This window comes from Parambassis ranga, unplaced genomic scaffold (genome assembly GCF_900634625.1).
Source record: "Parambassis ranga unplaced genomic scaffold, fParRan2.1 scaffold_68_arrow_ctg1, whole genome shotgun sequence".
NCBI classification, from domain to species: domain Eukaryota; kingdom Metazoa; phylum Chordata; class Actinopteri; family Ambassidae; genus Parambassis; species Parambassis ranga.
In genome coordinates, this window is record NW_021144811.1 from 166308 (window position 1) to 192497 (window position 26190).

General features: G+C 51.3%; 2 protein-coding genes across 4 annotated transcripts; both read left to right on the plus strand.

Moving 5' to 3' along the window:
• The first annotated feature begins 171 nt into the window (after positions 1–171).
• On the plus strand, positions 172–6874 carry cmtm6 (CKLF-like MARVEL transmembrane domain containing 6). Its single transcript, XM_028398930.1, has 5 exons — positions 172–307; positions 890–1008; positions 3914–4090; positions 4517–4615; positions 4758–6874. The coding sequence occupies exons 2-5, from the start codon at positions 892–894 to the stop codon at positions 4935–4937; spliced, it is 573 nt and encodes a 190-aa protein (XP_028254731.1). The 5' UTR covers positions 172–307; positions 890–891; the 3' UTR covers positions 4938–6874.
• A 336-nt stretch (positions 6875–7210) lies between these two features.
• On the plus strand, positions 7211–26003 carry tg (thyroglobulin). 3 transcript variants are annotated; one of them, XM_028398910.1, is made up of 49 exons: positions 7219–7325; positions 7462–7735; positions 8974–9082; positions 9355–9452; positions 9546–9701; positions 9820–9979; positions 10364–10470; positions 10716–10859; positions 10977–11162; positions 11261–11766; positions 11849–12227; positions 12345–12383; positions 12469–12699; positions 12814–12915; positions 13023–13100; positions 13196–13299; positions 13381–13492; positions 13651–13812; positions 13930–14121; positions 14217–14344; positions 14430–14580; positions 14787–14945; positions 15024–15167; positions 15244–15408; positions 15992–16096; positions 16176–16285; positions 16360–16465; positions 17104–17295; positions 17375–17545; positions 18818–18904; positions 18986–19045; positions 19972–20109; positions 20196–20372; positions 20443–20557; positions 20624–20712; positions 21206–21352; positions 22004–22063; positions 22212–22346; positions 22418–22600; positions 22675–22879; positions 22946–23193; positions 23310–23512; positions 23575–23748; positions 23859–23996; positions 24073–24260; positions 24342–24440; positions 25317–25457; positions 25538–25719; positions 25822–26003. In XM_028398910.1, the coding sequence occupies exons 2-49, from the start codon at positions 7633–7635 to the stop codon at positions 25920–25922; spliced, it is 7269 nt and encodes a 2422-aa protein (XP_028254711.1). In that variant the 5' UTR covers positions 7219–7325; positions 7462–7632; the 3' UTR covers positions 25923–26003. The 3 variants fall into 3 exon arrangements, with proteins under 3 accessions (XP_028254714.1, XP_028254711.1, XP_028254712.1); XM_028398911.1 differs by having other exon boundaries at positions 7220–7325; positions 20624–20703; XM_028398913.1 differs by lacking the exons at positions 23575–23748; positions 23859–23996; positions 24073–24260; ... (2 more) ...; positions 25538–25719; positions 25822–26003 and having other exon boundaries at positions 7211–7325; positions 22946–23033; positions 23086–23193; positions 23310–23450.
• The last annotated feature ends 187 nt before the right edge of the window (positions 26004–26190 follow it).

Here is a 26190-nt window from a genome sequence, read left to right on the forward strand (position 1 = left end):
AAATGTTCCCACGTGTCACCGCAGCAGGTTCCTGTGTTTGGATCAATGTTCTGTGTTTAACCGTTCGATGATGATTGTATAAAAAGATTTCGTTACTTTCTGCGCACACACAAATTCACAATAAAAGCCCGGAGCGCTTCCTGCTTCCACGTGAACCTTTTAATTTGAAGACCTGAGCGGAAGTTCGCCGTGTTTCCGGCTCTTTACGCAGAAGGAAAATCAGTAAATGCGGAAGTTTGTGTGAAAGAGCGGAGAAACAAAGAGTTGGAGTTCGCAGCTGGAAACTTTATTTCCTCCAAAGTGAAGGGTGAGTTTCTTTGATCAGAGTTTACGGTTTGTTAACTTTTGGCTTTAAGCTAACTTCCTGTCGGAGTGGCGGACTTACTTCAGGCCTGATTACAGTGCGTCCTGCGGGGAGCGCCACGCAGCAGAGCGTTCGAACCCTCCAGCTGCCGAGTTAAACAGTGTTTGAACCGTGAACCACTCCTCATCTGCGATAAACTGCGTAAAAATGATTCAGGAAACTTCCGCTGCTAGTTTGGAACAGTCCCCCCCCAGGATCCGTTTCCTCCGCCGTGCTGCCTTATTCAGCCCGTCACAGGACTTCCAGAGGCTTCTGTAATCTGTAATAATCTGTAATAATCTGTAATGTGTGGATTATCAGAGAATCAGTCTTCCAGCTGTTGACCTGCATCTGTCTAATGATGAGGACGAGCAGCGTGTGTTCACCTGTCTGCTGCTCACTTTCACTCTCAAACACTGGCCTGTCCGGCAGACCGTGAACTCACCACAGGCTGATGTCAACAGCCTGCAGACAGTGGGCTGATGGTGGTTCGGTTGGTTCGGTTGGTTCTGCTCTGACTCATGTGTCTGTTCTGTCTCCGCTCAGCCATGGCCATGTCTGAAGTTTACTCCCCCACAACGGCTCCGAACCCGAAGTCTTCCTGGTGTGTGGTCCCTTCACAGTACCTGGACAAAATCCGCTTCGCCATAAAAGTCTCTGAAGTGGTAGGTTCAAAGACCCCTCCAACATCAGCCAACAGTCACAGTGCTGAGGGTTCCTTCAGTCCATGAAAGCACTAAAGTGTGTCTGTGTGTGTCTGTGTCTCTGTGTGTCTCTGTCTCTGTGTGTGTGTGTGTCTGTCTCTGTGTGTGTATGTCTGTCTCTGTGTGTGTGTGTCTGTCTATGTGTCTGTCTCTGTGTGTGTCTGTCTCTGTGTGTGTGTCTCTGTCTGTGTGTCTGTCTCTGTGTGTGTCCGTCTCTGTGTGTGTGTCTGTCTGTGTGTGTGTGTCTGTCTGTGTGTGTGTCTGTCTGTGTGTGTGTGTGTGTCTGTGTGTGTGTGTGTCTGTCTGTGTGTGTGTGTGTCTGTCTGTGTGTGTGTGTGTCTGTCTCTGTGTGTGTCTGTCTCTGTGTGTGTCTGTCTCTGTGTGTGTGTGTCTGTCTGTGTGTCTGTCTCTGTGTGTGTCTGTCTCTGTGTGTGTCTGTCTCTGTGTGTGTATGTCTGTCTCTGTGTGTGTATGTCTGTCTCTGTGTGTGTATGTCTGTCTCTGTGTGTGTATGTCTGTCTCTGTGTGTGTATGTCTGTCTCTGTGTGTGTATGTCTGTCTGTGTGTGTGTGTGTCTGTCTATGTGTCTGTCTCTGTGTGTGTCTGTCTCTGTGTGTGTGTCTCTGTCTGTGTGTCTGTCTCTGTGTGTGTCCGTCTCTGTGTGTGTGTGTCTGTCTGTGTGTGTGTGTGTCTGTCTGTGTGTGTGTGTCTGTCTGTGTGTGTGTGTGTCTGTCTGTGTGTGTGTGTGTCTGTCTGTGTGTGTGTCTGTCTGTGTGTGTGTGTGTCTGTCTGTGTGTCTGTCTCTGTGTGTGTCTGTCTCTGTGTGTGTGTGTCTGTCTCTGTGTGTGTCTGTCTCTGTGTGTGTATGTCTGTCTCTGTGTGTGTATGTCTGTCTCTGTGTGTGTATGTCTGTCTCTGTGTGTGTATGTCTGTCTCTGTGTGTGTGTGTCTGTCTCTGTGTGTGTGTGTCTGTCTCTGTGTGTGTATGTCTGTCTCTGTGTGTGTATGTCTGTCTCTGTGTGTGTATGTCTGTCTCTGTGTGTCTCTGTCTCTGTCTCTGTGTGTGTGTGTCTCTGTGTGTGTATGTGTGTCTGTCTCTGTGTGTGTCTGTCTCTGTGTGTGTCTGTCTCTGTGTGTGTCTGTCTCTGTGTGTGCATTGACCTGAGACACCGTTGTATGTAAACATGTGATGCAGGTTCCTGAACGCAGCACATACCTGATGTCAGAGTGTGTCAGAGTGTGTAACAGGCTGTAGCTGGGTCCAGTAGGAGGTGGTACTGTGTGGTCACATGATGCAGATCCACCTGGACCTGACAGTAGAAGGAATAATATGACGGCTACAGAAACTAGTACCGTGGGCCAAAAGCTGAACGTGTCCTGCAGATGGCCCAGAACATCTCCGGCTGTGGTTCCCACCCTCTGTCCGAGGGGCTCCGCCTCCTCCTTCAGGTGGAGGCTTCCAGGTGCCTGGCTGCAGGACAGGCCGCTGTAGAAGTGTTTGTCCTCTTCTTATGTGTTTGTCTAATATCCTCGTGGATTATGTTTATTATCTGTCCCCTGTTGTTGAAGTCTTGGAGCAGTGTGTGGCTGTGATATTGAGAAGTGTGTTGTTTCATGTTTAACCACAAACATCCATCAGTAAAGGTGGGACTGCAGACACACACCCTCCTCAGTGTGAGTGGTCGGAGCAGCAAAGTGTGGACGAATGTTGCAGCTTCAGGAAGTTTACATTCAAACCAGTGAATCTAAATAAGTCAGGTCAAACAGACGACGTCATAATGTCACCTCATCACTGCTCCTCTTCATCAGCAGCTAAATACCTCAAACTCTCTTCTTTCCCTTGGTGTGTGTGTGTCTGTCTGTGTCTGTCTGTGTGTGTCTGTGTGTGTGTGCGCTGCATGTCAGGAAGCTGCAGCTGGAAGTGAAAGTGTTGCAGTTGCTTGTTTAGCTAATGTTAGCACATCTCAGAGCTGCTGACCCTCTCTGTTGCAACACTCCACTGTGTGTGTGTGTGTGTGTGTGAGTGTACAGGATGCTCAGGAGGGAGGACAGTGTGTGTGTGAAACAGTCTGATCAGAGCTGGCAGGTGAAGTCTGTCCTCGCTTCATCTAAACACGGGGCGGTTCGCTGAAGTTTAAACTACTCCCTGACCTTTGACCTTTGACCTTGTGCTCTCAGTCCTTTAAATGGTCATTTGTACATCAGTAAATCTCCATGAGGCCACCCACAGGTCAGCGTGGATGTTCCAACCCTGTCCATGTGTCTGTAGGCTGATCAGAATGAAGGCTCCCATTGCCTCTCTGACCTCCTGAGCTGTGGGTGTATGAGGCAGAGCGCAGCCCTGTGGTCACTGTGGCTACAGGTGGAGGGAAGGCAGCTGTCTGTGTGTGTGTCTGTGTGTGTGTCTGTGTGTGTGTCTGTGTGTGTGTGTGTCTGTGTGTGTCTGTGTGTGTCTGTGTGTGTCTGTGTGTCTGTGTGTGTGTCTGTGTGTGTCTCTGTGTGTGTCTGTGTGTGTCTGTGTGTGTGTTGTGTGCAGTTCTGATGTCAGCACTCCTTCCAGCAGTTTCTTCATTCAGAGCAGAGGTTGTTCCTCCTGTCGCTCATGGATCATCAGAAACAGGAAGTCCTGTTGGGTCCGTTCAGAGGGAGTCTCCCTCTGCAGCAGCGTGTGTCATCAGCAGTTTAACCACAAGAACAAACATGCAGAGAGAGGGAGCCTGTCTGTTCTGGACACATAATGTCAGCTGACAGTTTACCAACAATCCTCATCTGCATCGGCCAATCAGAGCTAACCTCGCCAGTGTTAGCAGCAGGTGAAGCTGGCGTGATGCTCCGGCTCATGGTCTGTGTCTCTGCTCCTCCTCAGCTGCTGTCCTTCCTGGCCTTCGTCCTGGAGGAGGCAGTGAACACCTGCACTAACTGTGCAGCACTGTACTTCTTTGAGTTCGTCAGCTGCACGGCCTTCCTCTTCACCCTGCTGCTCCTCATCCTCCTGTCCACCACGCTGCACACCAAGGTCGGCATCACCTGCTGGCCCAAACTGGTAAGGAAGCGGAGTTCTTGTCCGGAGGCCAGCTCAGGTGTGTCCTCACACGTTTTTTGCCCTGTGGCTGTTTCATGCACACGGCTCCGGTGTTAGAAACCAGCCCCAGAGCCGCTGTTTCATGAACGGATGATGCCACAGCTCCACCCCCTCCCTGACCTCCTCGTTCACTACGACGACAACAAACCACTGAGCTTGTTATGATTTTTACAGCAAAGGACCTGCTCCTCTGCAGCGAGCAGCAGGAGGACATGGAGAACCAGAGATCACACCTGTTTCCTGTGCGTGCCCCGTGTCTTTTCTGTTTTAGGTGTGGTGACGGCGTGGCGAGCCAGGCTGATGTCCCTGTTCTGCAGCAGCTTAGCTGGTGGCTGCGATAAAACAAAGACTGAATGAAGTCCTTGTAATTCTTCTTCTCTTCTGCAGGACCTCATCTACACAGCCATCATCGCCCTCTTGTTCCTCATCTCCTCCATCAGCTTTGCATCACAGAACAGCGGCTCCAACCTGGAGAGCACTGCTGTGGTGAGAAAACATCTGATCAGCTCAATGCCCCTCATTACCTCCTGCTCCTCCTCTTCCTCCTGCTCCTCTTCCTCCTCCTCCTACCCTCTCAGCCATAGCTTGGTCTTGTTCTCTAAAGGATCTGCTCCTTATCTTCCTGCAGGCGTTCGGGTTCTTGGCGATGTTGGCGTTTGCTGTCGACTTGTTCTTCTTGTGGAGGAACCAGGGCCCGTCCTTTAAGGGAGACAGCAAACCAGAGACCAGTAATGGCGGCTCAGTAGAGGTGGAGGATCCAGCAGAGAAGGAAAGACTCAGAGACGGCGTTGCTAACGGGGCAGAATAAGTCTTACTTTGGTGCGGTCAGAGGTCAGAGGTTACTTTGTTCCTTCAGCCTGCAGGAGGTGCAGCTCCGTGCACTCTCCTGACATTTTATTTCCTGTGTTAATTCCTCATTTCCCCAGCTGATGGCGCTCCACTGTACAACAATCGATCTTCCCATTATTAATCAATCACAGTGCAGAGCGTCGTCAGCCTGATCAATAAAGAGACACTAAAACATCAGACCACTAAACCAGCCTGTCAGGCTACGTGTGACATCACCACACAGCTGTTGACGGCTGCGTCCCACTTCAGTTCATTTGACAGAATGGAACACAGCCGCGCGGACGGAATGTGTCTCAACATTTAGATCCCAAAGCAAACAACAGGTGTTTTAACCCTTTAGGAAGCCTTAATGTGTTTATTACTTGTGTTTAAAGATGTTACTGCCGAGGTTTCTCTTTCTGAAGGTCAAGCTGGTGCGTCTGTGTAATGACTCGGAGCGGCCAGCAGTGGGAGCTCCTCACTAACACTGTTCTATGTGAGCTAACTTTCCTGTGTGATGATTAATCAATAGAGAGGAGGAAAGAGGATCAGACAGCTCCAACATCCCCATGATCCTCTCTGAGGACCCCCCCCCACTCTGAACATCCCCATGATCCTCTCTGAGGACCCCCCCCCCACTCTGAACATTCCCATGATCCTCTCTGAGAACCCCCCCCACTCTGAACATTCCCATGATCCTCTCTGAGAACCCCCCCCCCCCCCCTGAACATCCCCATGATCCTCTCTGAGAACCCCCCCCCACTCTGAACATTCCCATGATCCTCTCTGAGAACCCCCCCCACTCTGAACATTCCCATGATCCTCTCTGAGAACCCCCCCCACTCTGAACATCCCCATGATCCTCTCTGAGGACCCCCTCCCACTCTGAACATTCCCATGATCCTCTCTGAGGACCCCCCCACTCTGAACATTCCCATGATCCTCTCTGAGGACCCCCCCACTCTGAACATTCCCATGATCCTCTCTGAGGACCCCCCCACTCTGAACATTCCCATGATCCTCTCTGAGGACCCCCCCCCACTCTGAACATTCCCATGATCCTCTCTGAGGACCCCCCCACTCTGAACATTCCCATGATCCTCTCTGAGGACCCCCCCCCACTCTGAACATTCCCATGATCCTCTCTGAGAACCCCCCCCCACTCTGAACATTCCCATGATCCTCTCTGAGCCCCCCCCAGCCTCCTCCTCCTGTCTCTGAGTGTGTTTTTATTAGAGCTTCATGTTTTTATATTTTGTCTTCGTCCTCTCACTCTCAGCTCTTCAGTTTTAAGCACTGTTTCTGCACCGCTGATTTTAGAGCTTCTCTGTCTTATCATGCTAAATGATATATTTGAATATTGATGATTACATGTAGACGGCACTCGGCTGTCTCTGTTCTGAACTCTTCTGGTGATCAGACGTTCTCCTGAACGTCGGCGGCCTTTACCGCCTCTGTGGCAGGTGACAGGTTTTGGATCACATGTTCATATTAAACGTTACTTCAGCTGTGGGTGAAGCGGCTTCATCTGTCACATCAACCAGTTTTCAGTTTTATGCCCAGAAAGTGAAGCGGACTGCAAGTGAAGGTTTTGCTGTAAATGCTCTTTACGCCCCTGATCAGTCACATATGAAGCATCCAAACTAAAAAGATCTGACACCTGTCAGCTCAGAGCTCTGAAACTAAAAATGATCGTTAAACGTTGGACAATCATCAAATATATGATTAACACTGTTGTTATGGGTGTTAGTGTGTTGTTGTGTTTTCAGGACGTTTAGTGGACGCATGTTTTTATATTAATATAAGCACATATATCATCATGATCCTCCTCATGCAGACATGCTGTGTGAGTCTTTGGGTTGTTGCTGCAGTCAGTTGTATTTCTGTCTTTTAATAAACACATTTTCCATAAATATACCTGAGGATCCTTCATCTGTCGAAGCTTTAATAACAGAGAACTTGAATCCAGTAGTTCAGCCTTCTGTTGCAGGTTTGAGTGGGTTAATGAGCCGCTAATCACCACCTCTGTAAAGAATCCGCACACATGCACTGACGTCCTGTGAGTCGTGTCCTTTGAGTCTCGGAGACAGCGGCACCTATAGACTGCAGCCCGAGGACGCAGCAGCTGCAGCAGTGAGTCCGGAGGACCTAAAGCTGCCGCATGCATCAGAACACAGAGGTCTGCAGTCCGCTTCATACGTGGTGGAACATGTTTTTGACTTTTTGAAGGATGCATGGAGAAGTGAGTAAGGTCTGAGGAGCTCTCCTGGCTGCTCTGTGACCTGTAGTTTCATGGATCAGTACCTTATGGAGACCTGGGTCAGACAGGGAGGCTTCACTCGGTTCTACCTGCTCAGCCTGTCAGCAGGTCTGGTCCCTCTGTGTTCTGTCTTTGACATTCGTTTGTGTTGCGACTGCTCCAGTGGGTTGTTTCTCTATGACTAAGCTGTTGCCATAAGTTGTGATTGTGTGTCTGTGCTTGTGATTGTGTGTCTGCTGCTCAGCAGTGTGAAACCTCTTCAGTGGGCTGCTATGGACACACACCGAGCACAGCCCCTCATCTCTTCTGTGTCCTCCAATCGGAGGGCGCCACAGCTCTCGGCCTGCGCCCTCAGTCATAGTCCAGGACTCTTGGAGTACCTCACGGTGACTCAGCAGGTCTGACCTTCATAAGGATGCAGCGCTCTCAGTCTGTCACCACAGAGACCATGGCCTCGCTGCTCCATGTCGCCTGCATCCTGGCCTGCTGCCCTGCTCTGCTGCAGGGCAAAGCTTCAGGTAAGCACACCGCCTGTCTGCTCTGATCCTACCTTTGGTTCCTTCTAAGGTTTTCAATGAGGGACGTCATGCTTACATGTGATGTTGTCATGTATGAACAGTGTGTTGAGCTGCAGGAGGTGAGGGTCAGCAAAGGCTGGATCTGTGTGGGTCAGACGTTCTGATGTGGGCAGAGCTCGGTTAAAACCATCAGAGCTCTTCCTCAGGGTTAAAACCATCAGAGCTCTTCCTCAGTTAAAACCATCAGAGCTCTTCTTCAGTTAAAACCATCAGAGCTCTTCCTCAGGGTTAAAACCATCAGAGCTCTTCCTCAGTTAAAACCATCAGAGCTCTTCTTCAGTTAAAACCATCAGAGCTCTTCCTCGGTTAAAACCATCAGAGCTCTTCCTCGGTTAAAACCATCAGAGCTCTTCCTCTGGGTTAAAACCATCAGAGCTCTTCCTCGGTTAAAACCATCAGAGCTCTTCCTCAGAGTTAAAACCATCAGAGCTCTTCCTCAGAGTTAAAACCATCAGAGCTCTTCCTCGGTTAAAACCATCAGAGCTCTTCCTCAGAGTTAAAACCATCAGAGCTCTTCCTCAGTTAAAACCATCAGAGCTCTTCCTCAGGGTTAAAACCATCAGAGCTCTTCCTCCGTTAAAACCATCAGAGCTCTTCCTCAGAGTTAAAACCATCAGAGCTCTTCCTCAGAGTTAAAACCATCAGAGCTCTTCCTCAGTTAAAACCATCAGAGCTCTTCCTCGGGGTTAAAACCATCAGAGCTCTTTCTCGGGGTTAAAACCATCAGAGCTCTTCTTCAGTTAAAACCATCAGAGCTCTTCCTCAGAGTTAAAACCATCAGAGCTCTTCCTCCGTTAAAACCATCCGAGCTCTTCCTCGGGGTTAAAACCATCCGAGCTCTTCCTCGGGGTTAAAACCATCAGAGCTCTTTCTCGGGGTTAAAACCATCAGAGCTCATCTTCAGGGTTAAAACCATCAGAGCTCTTCCTCAGTTAAAACCATCAGAGCTCTTCCTCGGGGTTAAAACCATCAGAGCTCTTCCTCGGGGTTAAAACCATCAGAGCTCATCTTCAGGGTTAAAACCATCCGAGCTCTTCCTCGGGGTTAAAACCATCAGAGCTCATCTTCAGGGTTAAAACCATCAGAGCTCTTCCTCAGTTAAAACCATCATGGAGGCTTCATTCTGTTGGCATGTTTGCTCCTGCTGCTGTTTGCTGATGCGTCCGCTGTTTCCTCAGAATACCAGCTGGAGTCAGAGACCCTCAGCCGGTGTGAGCTGCTAAGGGGAATGGCTGTTGCCAAGCAACAAGGCCACGTCCCTCACTGCACAGAGGATGGCAGTTTCAGGTACCAACAGGCTTTCTGTGTCTCATCGGTGCTTTATATTCATCAGTCTAAACATGCACAGAAGTGATCGAAGCTTTTCATCAAAGTTGTCCTGAACTTTGAGTGTTACCTCTGCTCATTACCCACAGGGCAGCTTGATCCACTTCACATGTCGACCACTGTAGAACAAAACACAAAACCTTTTATTAAAAAAAATCAGTGTTTGTGTGCCTGTGTGTGTCTGTGTGTGTGTTTCTGTGTGTGTCTGTGTGTGTGTGTGTGTGTGTTTGCAGGCCTGTGCAGTGCAGGAGAGGGGGTGACGAGTGTTGGTGTGTTGATGCAGAAGGTCAGGAGGTCGCCGGGACTCGGACCAACAGCTCCGCTCCTCACTGTGAGAAACACCACGACACATGAGGGGTGCTCAGAGAGGCCAGGATCACATGACCCACAGAAAGCGCTCTAACTCCTTAACATGTGCCTTTAGGTCCGCCCCCCTGCCAGCTGCAGTCGGCTCTGCGGTGCTCTGCTTCAGGTCTCTTTGAGTCTGTTCAGTGTGACTCCAGCAGGGGGCAGTGTTGGTGCGTGGATCAGGATGGCATGGAGCTGTATGGGACCAGACAGACTGGGAGGCCCCAACGCTGTAGGTGGTGGTGATGCTGCTGATGGCTCTGGATGTGTTGGCCTCACCTCTGTGGAGCTGTGATGTTTTCTGTACTTATAGTTTAAGGGTACTGACTTGTCTGCCCTTTGACCTGCAGGTCCTGGCAGCTGTGTGGTCAGGTGGAGGCGTCTCCTCCACAGCTCCGGGTCTCTGTCTCCTCCTCAGTGTGGGGATGATGGCAGCTTCCTCCCTGTGCAGTGCAAGTTCATCAACACCACGGACAGGACAGAGCTGGACCTGCTGCACACCTTCAACAGGTAACACACACACTGTGTTTGTTGTGTGTCTGTGTCTGTCTGTGTGTGTCTGTGTGTAACTGTGTGTGTCTGTGTGTAACTGTGTGTGTCTGTGTGTGTCTGTATGTATCTGTGTGTGTGTGTCTGTGTGTAACTGTATGTAACTGTGTGTGTGTGTGTGTCTGTGTGTGTCTGTCTGTGTGTGTCTGTATGTAACTGTGTGTGTCTGTCTGTGTGTGTCTGTGTGTAACTGTGTGTAACTGTGTGTGTCTGTGTGTGTCTGTCTGTGTGTGTCTGTGTGTAACTGTGTGTACCTGTGTGTGTCTGTGTGTGTCTGACTGTGTGTGTCTGTATGTAACTGTGTGTGTCTGTGTGTGTCTGTCTGTGTGTGTGTGTGTGTTTCAGGGTTCCAGAGGCCTTTGACACATTTAGTGCTTTCAGGAAATTTTTCCCGCTGGTGTCCTCATATTGTTTCTGCTCAGACAGCCGAGGCCGAGAGATGGACAACACAGGTACACACACACACACAGACAGACACAGAGACAGACAGACACACAGACACAGAGACAGACACACACACAGAGACACACACACACAGAGACACACACAGACACAGAGACAGACAGACAGATGTACTCATACACACAGACATTCTTCTTCAGCTGTGATAAATGTAACAGTGATGATGATGATGATGATGATGATGATGATGATGATGATGATGATGATGATGATGAAGCTGGTGCTTGCTGTCCAGGTGTGGAGCTCCTCCTCTCAGAGGTGTATGACTCCGCCTTCTCTGACCTCCCTCCTGGCCGCTCCTTCTCTCAGACCAGTGTGTACAGAGTGCTGCAGAGGAGGATGCTGGGAATTCGCCTCGCTGTCAGCGGACACTTCAGATGTAAACTTCTCTTGACTTACGTCACATAAATGGCCACTAACACACACACAATCACACTCAGTAACTCACACACACACACACACTGCTTGGTTTAAGCCCCTCCCCCTGCTCTCTCAGGTCCGTCTTCCTGTGAGGAGGAGCATCGGGCAGCCATGGAGGCAGGCAGCGTCTATGTCCCGTCTTGTGAGAGGGGCGGAGCCTTTAGTTCCAGACAGTGTCAGCAGGGGGGGCAGTGCTGGTGTGTGGACCCCACCGGGAGAGAGCTTCCTGGGACACGGCAGCAAGGAGACTCCCTGCAGTGCAGTCAGTGCTTCATCAGTCTCATCCTCCTCACCTCATGTCTCATTATTTATAAGCTAACCCTCTCCATGTCCTTGTTTCTCCTCCTCTCTCCTCCTCAGGTCCAGGTCCGGTTCACTGCCCCTCTCAGCGTAGCTTGGCTCTGGCCCAGCTCTTCACAGGTCCCGTTGATCCTCCTGGTCTTCACACTGGCAGATCTCCGTCCTTTTGTGTCTCCCTCCTGCAGGCTCTTACAGACCTCCTGCCAGTGGAGGTGGATGTAGCCTCCTTCTTGTCTGATCTGATGGAAGTGCTCCATGGGCTCTTCCCTTCAGTGGACAGGGCTCTCCAGGCCCTGTCCCGGTCCTCCCCCCGTCGCCTCCAGGAGAGCCTGTTTGGAGGGAAGTTCCTGAAGAACACTGTGGCCTTTAACTTCAGTGGGGTGGTGGGAGCTCAGGGAGCTCTGGGTCTGAGCCAGCTCTCCTCTCAGAACGTTGTCATGAATCTGCAGAAGAACCGGGACCAGGTCCAGTCTGTCAGCAGGGCCTTGGAAGACCCAGCCTTCCTCTCTGCCCTCAAGCAGACACTGAGCAGTCTCAGCAGCTCACAGTCGGTGACAGTGGAACAGGTCTGACCCAACACACCATCATCCTCACCTCACACCTCACACCGTGCCGCGAGGTGCCTTAATCCTCCTTCTCGTTGTTCAGGCTCTGACTCCACTGCTGCGCTCCTGCTCATACACCGACACCGCAGCCTCCATCTTTGTTCCCAGCTGCACATCCAGCGGTGGCTTCCAGCAGGTTCAGTGCCATGGTGCAGAGTGTTGGTGTGCTGACTCTCAGGGTCAGGAGGTGGCAGGGTCACGGGTCATTGGTCACCGACCTCGCTGTCCGTCCAGCTGCAGGAGAGCACGAGCAATGGCGCTGAAGGTGAAATCAAAGATGGCTGCTGGAGCTGAAATCCACATTCCTGCATGTTCAGAGAATGGAGACTTCCTGCCACTGCAGTGCGTCGGATCACGCTGCTTCTGTGTGGATCCTGAGGGAAAGACGTCGACTGATGGGCCAACAGGGGGTGCTATCTCATGTAAGATCCACTGTGCACTAAAAGATTTGAAGAATAAGACATGTCAGCCATGTTTAAACCCTTAGAGTAAAACATTTACTTCACCATGTGTTGATGTGAACGGGTTGTTTGTTTCAGGTCCAGAGAGAACCACACAGAACCATCAACCCTCTGCAGGTCAGATCCACCTTTGATTAAATCCTAATTAGCCTCTAAGCTAACCAAACACATCCTGATGCTAACAGGCAACACTCACTTCCAGGTCAGTGCTCGCTGCTGTTAGCTGAGGTCACATCGTTCCAACAGGAAGTGAGGAGCATCATCGCGCTGTCTAACTCCTCCCACCTTCCTCTTGGATATGGATTCCTAATGGCTGAAGGCCTGCGTCTGACCCCTGAGGAGCTCCTGATCAGCCAATCAGAGAAGGAGCTCCAAGTCTCTGATAGGCTGCTGAGCCACTCCAAACACAGTCTGCAATTGGCTGCTTTCTCCAGTGAGCCGCACTTTGACACAATGTTCATGTCAATAAGTCACAGTATCGATCAACACGATCAATAATAACATTAGTAATTTATGTTTAAAACTCAGTAGTGTCCGTGTTCTTCAGCTCTTCAGATGATGGCTCCTCAGCAGCAGTTCTACCAGCCGTTCACTCCACAGTGTGACGCCGACGGACGCTGGATGCACACACAGTGTTACCACAGCACAGGTGTCCTGCACACAGACACACACACACAGAGTCCCTGCTCAGGTTGTCCTCACAAAGATGGCAGTTACACACCTCTGTTTCCATGTTCTGTGTGTGTGTGTACTCAGGTCAGTGTTGGTGTGTTGATGAGGATGGAGACTACATTCCGGACTCTCTGACCAGCCGCCCACTCAGCCTGCCTAAATGTACAACCACTCAGGTATTGTATATGTGTATACATACACATACAATAATCCCGAACTCTGTGTGTGTGTGTCTGTGTGTGTCTGTGTGTGTGCAGGTATGACTCGCTGTCAGAGAGCTGAGGTTCACTATCTGCTCTCTGGTTGGACAAAAGTTTCTGACATCACCTCCAGCTCCACCTACCACCCAAAGTGTGAGCAGGTAGTCTCACAGACACACACTCCTCCTCCATGATAACACACCGACAGAGGGAGCTGCATCGATCACGTGTGTGTGTTTCAGGATGGCCGTTTCTCGGTGCTGCAGACAGGAGGCGCTGCAGGCTGGTGTGTGAACCCTCTGACGGGAGAGGCGATACAAGCAGCGACAACGAGCTCAGCAGGAGAGCCGACATGTAAACACACACATGCCCCTCACACACACACTGCTGTCAGTGATGTGTTCGCTGTCAGTGATGTGTTCGCTGTCAGTGATGTGTTCGCTGTCAGTGATGTGTTCGCTGTCAGTGATGTGTTCGCTGTCGTGTGTGTGAACTGTGTGTGGTGTGTTCAGGTCCCAGCTGGTGTGAGCTGTCGGGTCTCCAGTGCCGCCCCGACGGCTCCTTCGCCCCGCTACAGTGTGATGTCTTTTCCTGCTGGTGTGTGTCTGAGGACGGAAAGGAAGTACGCGGGACACGAACATCCCGACAGACAGGGGGCGCACCATCATGTGACCGTTAGTGTTTCCTGTGGATTGGTTCATACTTCCACAGGATGATGTCACACACATTGACCAAATTTTTGCTAAATAAAGTTATTGTATGCCCTTTTTATTTGTCGGTCCCCTCTGCAGGACCCCTCTGCCCCACCCCTGTAATTACCCATGGTGCAATGGTGTGCCGTCCAGCTGCCAATAGACACCAGACTTGCGACCTTATCTGTCACTATGGTTACCACAACTCGCTTCCTGTGAACAGTTTCCTTTGTGAGACTGCAAGTCAGCAATGGGGCGAAGACCACAGACCGCTGAGTGGAGCCTGTCAGGGTAAGACCTCTGACCTTGGACCTGTGCCCCCTTGAAATGAGGTTTTATCCAGTGTGTTTAGCTGCAGGTTTAATAAAGTTACGTCCTGTCCTCAGTCTCTCAGCCTCCTCAGATGGTCTCGTCCTCTTTGGTCTGGTTGTTGTCGTCGTCCTGCTCTCAGATCAGCAGATTACAGTCTCAGTTGTTGAGCATGATGACCAGCAGGGGGCTCTGCGCTGCACAGGTAACTGAACATGTTATCATATCCTGATCCTACCCATGATCCTCTCTGCAGCTGCTCTGTGAACTGTGTGTGTGTGTGTGAGCAGCTTCCAGTGTCGGCCCGTGTGGTGTCACTGTGTGACGACTCCTCGGTCAGTGCACGCTGTGACGCTGACAACTCCCTGAGGTTTACGTTCCGGTGGAGCGTCGCCCTGTCTGACCTTCCCCTCCCTGAACTCCCCAACCTCCACGACATCGGTGAGACCCGCCGGGCTCCACAGAAAAGTCCTACAAAAGTGCTGGAATCGAGGGATCAGCAGTCCCTTTAACTAGATTACTGTTACAGAAGAAGTTCACTCTGACTCCTAAAACATAAGTGTCGATCACTGATTGATAATTGATTATTTATCATTATCACTCCATCTGTCAAAACAAAGCTCATTAAGATGTTTTAAAACCTTCAGTGCTCTTCCTGAATGAGTCCAGACTTCTCGATGGAATCCAGGGAGTTCTGGGTGACGTCCGGTCTGAACTAGCATCAGATCCCAAGCTGGTTTCTATGACGACACCAAGCTTTGGCTGTTCCCGTGGTTACCGCCTGGGCAGAGTTGGTGAAGGCTGCAGTGAGTGAAGCAAACAGTGAAACACCAGGCAGGGTCGACACTGCGACGTCACACTCACCGCCTGTCTCTGTGCTCCAGTTGTTTGTCCTCCTGGGACTTTCTCCAGAGAGGGGGCGTGTCTTCTGTGTCCTCATGGAACCTACCAGGATGAAAAGGGGCGGGACTTTTGCCACAGCTGTCCTAGAGGCTCTTCACCTGCTGGAGCTTCATCAGTCGATCAGTGTGAGTCTTTAACACTTGATGTTATGGACACTCATCAATGTGGATATTGACATAAGGACTCCTGTCTGAGCTACAGGTGTTACAGCGTGTCAGAGGCAGGGGCTGCGGTGTTCACAGCAGGGTGACTTCCTGCCAGCACAGCCCGACTTCCTGTCCAATAGGTGGAGGTGTGTCAGCAGTGAAGGGGTGGAGCTCGAGTGGACCAACAGTGACAAGATTCTGACTGACGAGGAGTGTTCAGGTGAGGACACAGCAGCCAATCAGGGAGTAGCTGCTGTGTGGACATCTGGTTACAATGGTTCCATGCTGTGTCTGTGTGTGTCTGTGTGTGTCTGTGTGTGTGTGTGTGTCTGTGTGTGTGTCTCTGTGTGTCTGTGTGTGTCTCTGTGTGTCTGTGTGTCTCTGTGTGTCTCTCTGTGTGTGTGTCTGTGTGTGTCTGTGTGTGTGTGTGTCTGTGTGTCTCTCTGTGTGTGTCTGTGTGTCTGTGTGTCTCTCTGTGTGTGTCTGTGTGTGTCTGTGTGTGTCTCTGTGTGTGTCTGTGTGTCTGTGTGTGTCTCTGTGTGTGTCTGTGTGTGTGTGTGTGTGTCTGTGTGTCTCTCTGTGTCTCTGTGTGTGTCTGTGTGTCTCTCTGTGTGTGTCTCTGTGTGTGTCTGTGTGTCTCTCTGTGTGTCTCTCTCTCTGTGTGTGTCTGTGTGTGTCTGTGTGTCTCTCTGTGTGTGTCTCTGTGTGTGTCTCTGTGTGTGTCTCTCTCTGTGTGTGTCTCTGTGTGTGTCTGTGTGTGTCTCTCTGTGTGTGTCTCTGTGTGTGTCTGTGTGTGTGTGTAGTTCTCAGCAGGTTTCAGGTGGTTCCTGCATCACGTCTGATTGTTGGAGCTGAAGATGTTGACATCCTTCAGACGACGACTTCAAACCTTAATGCCTGTGTTCAAGGTAACACACACACACACACACCAGCTGCTGGTACTGGAGTTATGAGTATTAGTAGTGTGATTACTGCTGTCTGTCTCAGCGTGTGCAGCCGAGCCGTCCTGCCACCACGTGGCGCTGTCCAGCAGACAGACTCAGTGTGAGCTGTACAGCACACACACCGTGAACACACACTGCAACACCTCCGAGCCGGTAACAACCTTTCACACGCGCTGTTTACACAATGACATCACTGTTGACAGTGACGTTTTTACATTTCTCTGCAGACCAGGGGGTTTCTGGGCAATGCTGAGGCTGAACGATTTGATTGGCTGAGCTGCTCTCTGAGGGTGAAAGGCGGGGCTCCAGATCTCTTGGTGTTCAGAAAGAAAGGTACTCTGTGTGTGTCTGTGTGTGTGTGTGTGTGTGTGTCTGTGTGTGTGTGTGTGTCTGTGTGTGTGTGTGTGTGTGTGTGTGTCTCTGTGTGTGTGTCTCTGTGTGTGTGTCTCTGTGTGTGTGTGTCTGTGTCTGTGTGTGTGTGTCTGTGTGTGTGTCTGTGTGTGTGTCTGTGTGTGTGTGTGTCTGTGTGTGTGTCTGTGTGTGTGTGTGTCTGTGTGTGTCTCTGTGTGTGTGTGTCTGTGTGTCTGTGTGTGTCTCTGTGTGTGTCTGTGTGTCAGGCCTGTGTTGATCTAAGTGTACCTGTGTGTCTCTGTGTGTCTCTGTGTGTCTCTGTGTGTGTCTCTGTGTGTCAGGCCTGTGTTGATCTAAGTGTACCTGTGTGTCTCTGTGTGTCTCTGTGTGTGTCTGTGTGTGTCTCTGTGTGTGTCTGTGTGTGTCTCTGTGTGTCAGGCCTGTGTTGATCTAAGTGTACCTGTGTGTCTCTGTGTGTCTCTGTGTGTGTCTGTGTGTCTCTGTGTGTCAGGCCTGTGTTGATCTAAGTGTACCTGTGTGTCTCTGTGTGTGTCTCTGTGTGTGTCTCTGTGTGTCTGTGTGTCAGGCCTGTGTTGATCTAAGTGTACCTGTGTGTCTAGAGCGGGAGCTTCCCCTGCAGCAGAGCTTTGTGAGGATGAGGATGATGAAGGCTGTCTCAGGTGTCTTCCGTACTCAGGTGTTCTCCTCTGGACGGACCTCTCTGTCCGATGCTCAGCGTTTCTGTCAGGACGGCTGCAGCCGTGACGCCTGCTGCCATGGTTTCATCCTTAACCAGAACAGCCTGGATGGAGGTACATCACCATGGAGACAGATCACATGACCTATCAATCAATGCATGGGGTCTCACCTCCTCCTTCCCCTCACCCACAGGCTCTCTGCTCTGTGGTTGGTTGAGAGCTCCGTCAGTGTTGATGTGCGGGGACCAGGACTGGGATGTGATTGGACAAGGAACAGCTGATCGTGTCTGTGGGGCGGGGCTTACCTACAACGAGCAGCAGCGGAGCTTCGTGTTCGACTTTGGAGGACAGCAGTTCACGATCAGTAAGAAAACCAGGCGAGCGCTGTGTGACAGGGGGAAACTCTCTGACTGTCGGCCTGTTCAAATCTTACTTACATGATAGGGACTACTTTGTGTCAATTGGTAACTATGAGTCTGACCGAACTAAAATCACATGCGGGGTTCCTCAAGGGTCAATTCTTGGACCACTTCTGTTCAACATCTACATGCTGCCCCTAGCTCAGATCATAGAACAGCACAACATCTCCTACCACACCTATGCAGATGACACACAGCTTTATATATCAGTGTCATCACATGACTACAGTCCCTTACACTCACTAAGTAAGTGTACTCAACAAATCAATGAGTGGATGAGCCAGAACTTTCTCCAGCTCAATGCTGACAAAACAGAGATGATTGTTTTTGGCCCCAAAAATGAAAGAGCTAAGATCAGTGCTTACCTTGACTCCATGTCACTGAAGGTCACAAACCAAGCCAGAAATCTTGGTGTAATACTCGACTCAGACCTGAACTTTAACACCCATGTAAAAGCCATTACTAAGTCTGCCTATTACCACCTGAAAAACATTGCTAGGATCAAGGGCTTTCTGTCCAAACAAGACACAGTGAAACTTATTCATGCATTTATTTTCAGCAGGCTAGATTATTGTAACGGCGTCCTCACAGGTCTTAGCAAAAAATCAGTCAGGCAGCTGCAGCTGGTCCAAAATGCTGCTGCCAGAGTTCTGAGTAACACCAGGAAAATGGACCACATCACACCGGTCCTCAAATCACTGCACTGGCTTCCTGTGAGTCAAAGGATCCAGTTCAAAACTTTACTCCTGGTCTACAAAGCACTGAATGATCTTGGACCAAAATACATCCTGGACTTATTGGTTCCCTATGAACCATCCAGACGCTTGAGATCATCAGGGACAGGCCTACTGTGTGGACCCAGGGTCAGAACCAGACAGAGTGAAGCAGGATTCAGTTACTCTGCCCCTCACCTGTGGAACAGCCTTCCTGAACACCTGAGGTCTGCTCAGACAGTCACTTCATTTAAGTCAGGCCTGAAAACTCATTTGTTTACTGCAGCGTTCTCCTAATTTCTTGACTGCACTCTTCTCATTTAATCATCCTGATTTTATTTGATGTTTTTATGATTTTATGATTTTAATTTCCTTCTTAATTTAATGTTTTAATATGTTTTTATTCTGTGATTTCATCTTATGTAAAGCACTCTGAATTGCCTTGTGTATGAATGGTGCTATATAAATAAAGCTTGCCTTGCCTTGTTGCTTTCTGGTGTTCAGGTGACTCCGCTCTGCCGGCCGACAGTAAGAACAAGAAGGACTACCAGGCCTCCATCATCACATTCCAGGCTGTCTACCTGAACCCCGGTAGCTGACCTCTGACCTCTGACCTCTGACCTGCTGAGCTACAGTGCAGTTTGTGTTTCTGACGGTTGTTCTGTTTGACAGATGCTGTGGCTGCTGCCTCTGGTTCCTGTGCTGCAGCAGAAGTCAGTCCTCCTCTGGACGGTGAGCGCCCGCTGAACTCAGACAGAACCCAACACATGCAGAACTATCGAGCAGAGAAATAAGTGTGTGTCCATCCATGTGTGTGTGTGTGTCCATCCGTGTGTGTGTGTGTCCATCCGTGTGTGTGTGTGTGTCCATCCGTGTGTGTGTGTGTGTCCATCCGTGTGTGTGTGTGTCCATCCGTGTGTGTGTGTGTCCATCCGTGTGTGTGTGTGTGTCTATCCGTGTGTGTGTGTGTGTCCATCCGTGTGTGTGTCCATCCGTGTGTGTGTGTGTCCATCCGTGTGTGTGTGTGTGTGTGTCCATCCGTGTGTGTGTGTGTGTGTCCATCCGTGTGTGTGTGTGTGTGTGTCCATCCGTGTGTGTGTGTGTCCATCCGTGTGTGTGTGTGTCCATCCGTGTATGTGTGCGTGTCTATCCGCGTGTGTGTCCATCCGTGTGTGTGTGTGTCCATCCGTGTGTGTGTGTGTCCATCCATGTGTGTGTCCATCTGTGTGTGTGTCTATCCGTGTGTGTGTCCATCCATGTGTGTCTATCCGTGTGTGTGTCCATCTGTGTGTGTGTGTGTCCATCTGTGTGTGTCCGTCCGTGTGTGTGTGTGTCCATCCACGTGTGTGTGTGTGTCCATCCGTGTGTGTGTGTGTCCATCCACGTGTGTGTGTCCATCTGTGTGTGTGTGGGTGGGTGTATGTGTGTGTGTCCATCCACGTGTGTGTGTGTCCATCCACGTGTGTGTGTGTCCATCCACGTGTGTCTGTGTGTGTGTGTGTCCATCCGTGTGTGTGTGTGTCCATCCACGTGTGTGTGTGTGTCCATCCACGTGTGTGTGTGTGTCCATCCACGTGTGTGTGTGTCCATCCACGTGTGTGTGTGTCCGTGTGTGGGTGGGTGTATGTGTGTGTCCATCCACGTGTGTGTGTGTGTAGCCTCGGTTCAGCTGAAGTTTGAGTCCGTGTCTGAGGACGACGTCCTCGTGGATCCTCACAGGAGGCCTCCTGCTCTCTCCTTCTGGCTCAACAGGAACAACTACAACTCCCAGCAGGCCCTGCGTTGGTGCCTCACACGTATGTCACACACATTAAACCACTGGACGGCACACATGCACTCAGAGGCCTCGTCCTCAGGACCCTAACTGAACCTGATGTTTCAGGCTGCGATGCGGAGCCGCAGTGCTCCGTCGCTGACCTCAGAGACGCTGAGTCAGCAAGTTTCTTCAGCTGCTTCCTGTTTGCTGACAGCAGAGTATGCGGAGCGTATGACAAACCTCTGACACGAGCCTGCCGCCTCCTGCTGGACAGACCGCCCAACAACACCTACAGAAAGAAGGGTAGAGACGGGAGCTTTGGTACAAGCAGCAGTCTGTTTTTACCGTGTGTGACCTGTGTGTCTGTGTGTAGTGGACCTGTCTGGACCCGTGAGGAATTTCTATCAGCGAGTTTCCTTTCAGAAGATGGTTTCCTACTCTGTACGCCATCGAGCCAGCCTGATGGCGAACACGCCACTGTCTGAGGGGTAAGCAGCCTCTAACACACACGCAGTAAGACAGGCGCTGTTATCTCACTGTGTGTGTGTGTCCAGGTTCATGCAGTGTGAGCTGCGCTGCGATGAGGATCCTTGTTGCCGTGGTTTCGGCTTTGTCCATGACACCAAGTCACCAGGTATCCATGGTAACGTTTATAGTTTCTCAGACCTGTTGCATTTTAGACCGGACACACAATCCTTTCAAAGTAAAAGCATACGGCGAGGGTCAGAGCAGGACCCCGTCCCACTGGTAGAGACACGTTTGTGTTTTCATTGAACATGCAGATTGTGTTTGGATTTAATCCTTGATTTCTGTTTGGAAGAGGATGTTGAGTTATATTTCTGGTATATGAATGGCTGCAGCAGCTGTTTGTATATAAGTATTAGAAATCTTTACATTTACTTATGTGATGTAATCAAACGCAAAAAACCTTTTTCTGATATGTGTCGCGTACGCTGCACTCACTTCACTCTGTAAACCTGTAAACACTCCTTCACCGTGTGTGTGTCTGTGTGTGTCTGTGTGTGTGTCTGTGTGTGTCTGTGTGTGTCTGTGTGTGTCTGTGTGTCTGTGTGTCTGTGTGTGTCTGTGTGTCTGTGTGTGTCTGTGTCTGTGTGTCTGTGTCTGTGTGTGTTTAGGCGGCTCAGGTGTGGTGTGTCTGGCTCTCATCAGTCTTGGTGTTCAGACCTGTAGTGAGGATGATGTGACGACCTGGAGGACTCAGGACTGCAGCCCGTCTGCAGTCAAGACCACGCCTGACCCGTTTGGCTGGTACCAGAAACCCGGTACACAAACACACACACAGAAGGACCCACTGGACACACTGGGACCTGCACTAAGACTGTGTGATGTGTGAGACACACTGGGACCTGCACTAAGACTGTGTGATGTGTGAGACACACTGGGGCCTGCACTAAGACTGTGTGATGTGTGAGACACACTGGGACCTGTACTAAGACTGTGTGATGTGTGAGACACACTGGGACCTGTACTAAGACTGTGTGATGTGTGAGACACACTGGGACCTGTACTAAGACTGTGTGATGTGTGAGACACACTGGGACCTGTACTAAGACTGTGTGATGTGTGATGTGTGAGACACACCGGGACCTGTACTAAGACTGTGTGATGTGTGAGACACACTGGGACCTGTACTAAGACTGTGTGATGTGTGATGTGTGAGACACACTGGGACCTGTACTAAGACTGTGTGATGTGTGATGTGTGAGACACACTGGGACCTGTACTAAGACTGTGTGATGTGTGAGACACACTGGGACCTGTACTAAGACTGTGTGATGTGTGATGTGTGAGACACACCGGGACCTGTACTAAGACTGTGTGATGTGTGAGACACACCGGGACCTGTACTAAGACTGTGTGATGTGTGAGACACACCGGGACCTGTACTAAGACTGTGTGATGTGTGTTTTCAGTGAACCAGTGGAGCTCATCTCCTGACCTCTGTCCTCCATTCAGCCTGCCAGCCACCAACGGTAACACACAGCACAGCAGTACTGGGGCTTGTATGACCACAGTGTCACTGTAACACTAACACTGCACAGCTGTCACCACTGTGTAACACACACAGCACCAGGACCAGCTGTCGCGCTGCTGTTACTAACAGCCAATCTCCTGCTTCAGTGTCGGCGGACGCGTGGCGTCTCCTCTCTGACTCATCGCTTCTTGTCGACCCGTCTCTCTCTACATTTGATGTCATCCATGTAAGCCGTGACATCGCCTCTGATGGGGACAGGACCCGGGACTGGTGTCTCCATGGTAACCTCTCTCTGAGTTGATCATGTGGTTGATGAGTCAAGTCTCTCACCTGCTTTCTCATGCCCTGTCAGCTTGCCAGGAGGCGGAGTCTTGTGTAGCCGTGTCACTTAGCGAGGTGGAGTCGGCAAGTCGCTGCGTCCTCTACCCGGACACCACAGCCTGTGGGCTGAGCTCCTCCCCCCGCTCATCGAACCCCGCCTCCTCCTGCAGAATAGTTGTCCGTGAGCCAGCCTCCTATGTGTACATGAGAACAGGTGAGTGAGTCACATGGGGCGAACAGCCAGTCACAGTGCAGAGCAGCGCCGTCACACACGCCTGTGTTTCTCAGAGCGGTTGCCGTTGGTTACGTCGGCCTCCATCCCTGGCCATGGAATCCTGCAGGGCGTTGCTGTGGAAACAACAGTGGGCTCAGACAGGAGGGCGGTGCTTCAGTTCCTCGGAGTCCCATATGCCCATCCACCAATAGGATCGCTCCGCTTTGAAGCTGCTCAGCCAGCTAATTGGAAGGGCACCTGGGACGCCACCAAACCACGGTAAGCACCCGACAATGCGCCTACCGGTCCTTAGAGCCGCTCAGTAACCTCCGTCCTGTCCCTCAGTGCGAGCTGCGTGCAGCCTGGTGACCGCGAGTCTGAGGCTTCCAGTGAAGACTGTCTGTACCTGAACATATTCACACCTGCTGTTCAGGTGAGTCTGACTCCGCCCACCCCAGTCCTGGTTTTCTTCTTCAACCCTTCAGCCAATCAGAACCCAGGACTGCTGGATGGCTCCACCCTCGCTGCTGTGGGTAATATTGTTGTGGTAACGGCCAGCTATCGAACTGCAGCGCTGGGATTCCTGAGCACAGGTACACACACGCACACACACGCACACACGCACACACACACACACACGCACACACACACACGCACACACACACACACGCACACACACACACTGTGTAACTGCGTGCTGTGTGTCCAGGTGTGTCCGGTCTCCGCGGTAACTACGGCCTGACGGATCAGGAGGCAGTGCTTCATTGGGTCAATGCTCACATCTCTCTGGTTGGCGGAGACAGCAGCAGAGTGTCCGTGGGGGCGGAGCGTGGAGGCGCTGACATCACCAGCCTCCACCTCCTCTCAGCGTCCTCCTCGTCTCCTCCTCTTTTCCAGCGGATGATTCTAATGGTAGGACCAGATCTTCTCCCTCCTCACCACTGAGTCCTTCACAGCTCTTCTTCTCTGTGTAGGGTGGTTCTGTGTTTTCTCCTGCGCTGGTCCAGACTCCACCCACTGCCAGGCGCCAGGCAGTGGATCTTGCCAGAGAACTTGGCTGTGCAATCCTTGACCTCACCGATGACGCCGAGCTGGCCGCCTGCCTCAGAGAGACCCCTGTTCACAGACTGAACGCTGCTCAGACAAAGGTGCAGCAAAACTCTGTGTTTGTGATCATGAAGCTTTCTGCAGTCTGACCTCTGTGTGTGTGCGTGTGTGTCTGTGTGTGCGTGTGTGTGCGTGTGCCCCCACACTGCAGCTCCTGGCAGTCAGTGGTCCGTTTCAGTCCTGGTCTCCGGTCCATCAGTCCATCTTTCCATCGTCCTTCCACAGAGTTGACCTGCTGCTGGGAACATCAGAAGATGACGGTCTAATCAGCCGCGCTCGCCGCATAAAGGTCAGAGGTCACAACTAGGCTCCCTCTGATTACATGACTGATCACATGACTGATCACATGACTGCTGTGTGCTCAGGACTTTGAGGCTCTGCAGGGCCGAGCCGACAGTAAAACAGCATTTTATGAGGCTCTGAGCCGCTCACTGGGCGGAGCTACAGGAAGCGAGCTGCTGAAGGAGGCAGCGACCTGGTTCTACTCACTGGATCACAGCCCGTCAGCTGCTGGGTACAACCTGTTCTCCAGAGCACTCAATAATGCCACCAGGTGACTAACACAGCTGCAGACTCTACTCAGGTTACTGTGTGAACAGCTAACACCAAGTGTGTGTGTGTGTGTGTTTCACAGAGACCTGTTTATCATCTGTCCCGCCCTCCAGATGGCTAGCCACTGGGCTAACAGCAAAGCCAATGTCTTCCTGTACCACCAGCCAGCATCTTACAGCAGGTACACACAGTTCGTGGTGATGAAGCTGAACTAGAGCTGTGTGCTCATGTGGAGACAGAAAGGAGAGGTGTAGAACACGGTCCACACACTCAGACATGGTGGTGGCAGTATGATGCTGTGAGGACGATTCAGTGCTGGAGCTGTGGATCGTGTCAGCATGAAGGAACCATGAAAAAACAAGATGGAATATCTGAAAGAAACCCTGCAGCAGTCTGCAGTCAGACTGGGTCTGGACTAGGTCTGGCCTGGGCCTGGGCCTGGCCTGGCCTGGGTCTGGCCTGGGTCTGGGCCTGGGTCTGGCCTGGGTCTGGGCCTGTCCTGGGTCTGGCCTGGGTCTGGGCCTGTCCTGGGCCTGTCCTGGGTCTGGCCTGGGTCTGGCCTGGGTCTGGGCCTGGGTCTGGCCTGGGTCTGGGCCTGTCCTGGGTCTGGCCTGGGTCTGGGCCTGTCCTGGGCCTGTCCTGGGTCTGGCCTGGGTCTGGCCTGGGTTTTACTGTACCTCAGAGTTCACTGTGCTTTCTTCAAGCTGCTGGAAACTTCATTTCCCTGAGGGAGTCATCTCCGAGGGATCAAGTTTAGTCTAAGTCTAAGTATTACTGACTGACCTGCACAAAGTCCAGACTTAAATCTGTGGACTGGACTAAAGACTAGGGTCCTTGCAGGAGACCAGATCAGATCTGGAGGATTCCTTAGGAGACTCAGAAAACCACACAAACTCTGACTGTTACCAAACTGTCACCTGACTGTTCATCATGTTAAAGTTCTGTGAATAATCCTGTTTCTGGGTGTGAGGTGGACTCTCCCCCTGGATCGACGAAGTCTCCGCCTACATGTGAATGTTGTGGGAGCAGTGCCGCTCATGTGGTTTTGTGTCTGCAGGGCTGACAAGTTTGTCCCCCTGGATGTTCAGCTCGTGTTTGGGACTCCTCATCATCCAATGAACTCTCAGCGCTTCAGCCCGTCTGAGCGGCGCCTGTCTCTGGCCATGATGAGCTACGTCTCCAGCTTTGTTCATACCGGGTCAGACTCACACTGAAACCAGGTCAATCAGAACACACACAGTGTCACACACAGCTCATGCTCCTCTGGCTCTCCCTCAGAAACCCCAACCCGTCCCGTGTGTGGCCAGAGTCCGTTTTGCCCCGCTGGCAGCCAGTCCTGTCCTCTGAAGACCCACCCACCTACCTGGAGCTAAGCCCAGCCCTCCACCATCAGCAGGGTCTGAGCCAAGCTTCCTGTTCTTTCTGGAGCCAACTAGGGACAAGACTGAGCAGACTGACAGGTGACACACTAACTCCCCTGTGTTCCACTGTGCAGTCGGTTCTGTCTCTGCTGGGACGGCTGTAATCGGGTTCTCTCGTCATCTACCTTTCTCTGTCTGCAGGAGAGTCAGGGGCGGAGCCTGGCCAGGTTGCACTGACTCCAGGAGTTCCATTGGACGCACCATCCAGCCAATCCCAGGCCACGAAGGACACCTACAGCTAAACCAATCACATCACACTACTTTATGTTCCATATTAAGTTGATCAGTTCTGCCCCTAATCAATAAAAAGCATCAGAAACTCAGCTGCCTCTGTGTGTATGCGACCTGACTCCACCCGAGCAGGTCATCACCACTGCATGCCAGCATCCACACTTTACTACGCTATTTAACACAGCAGAAGAAGAGTCGGTGTCTCCCAAAGTACCAGGATGTTCAGCATGTGTCTGATTCTCACCACAAGACCCACACATGGTGTTAATGGCAACACTA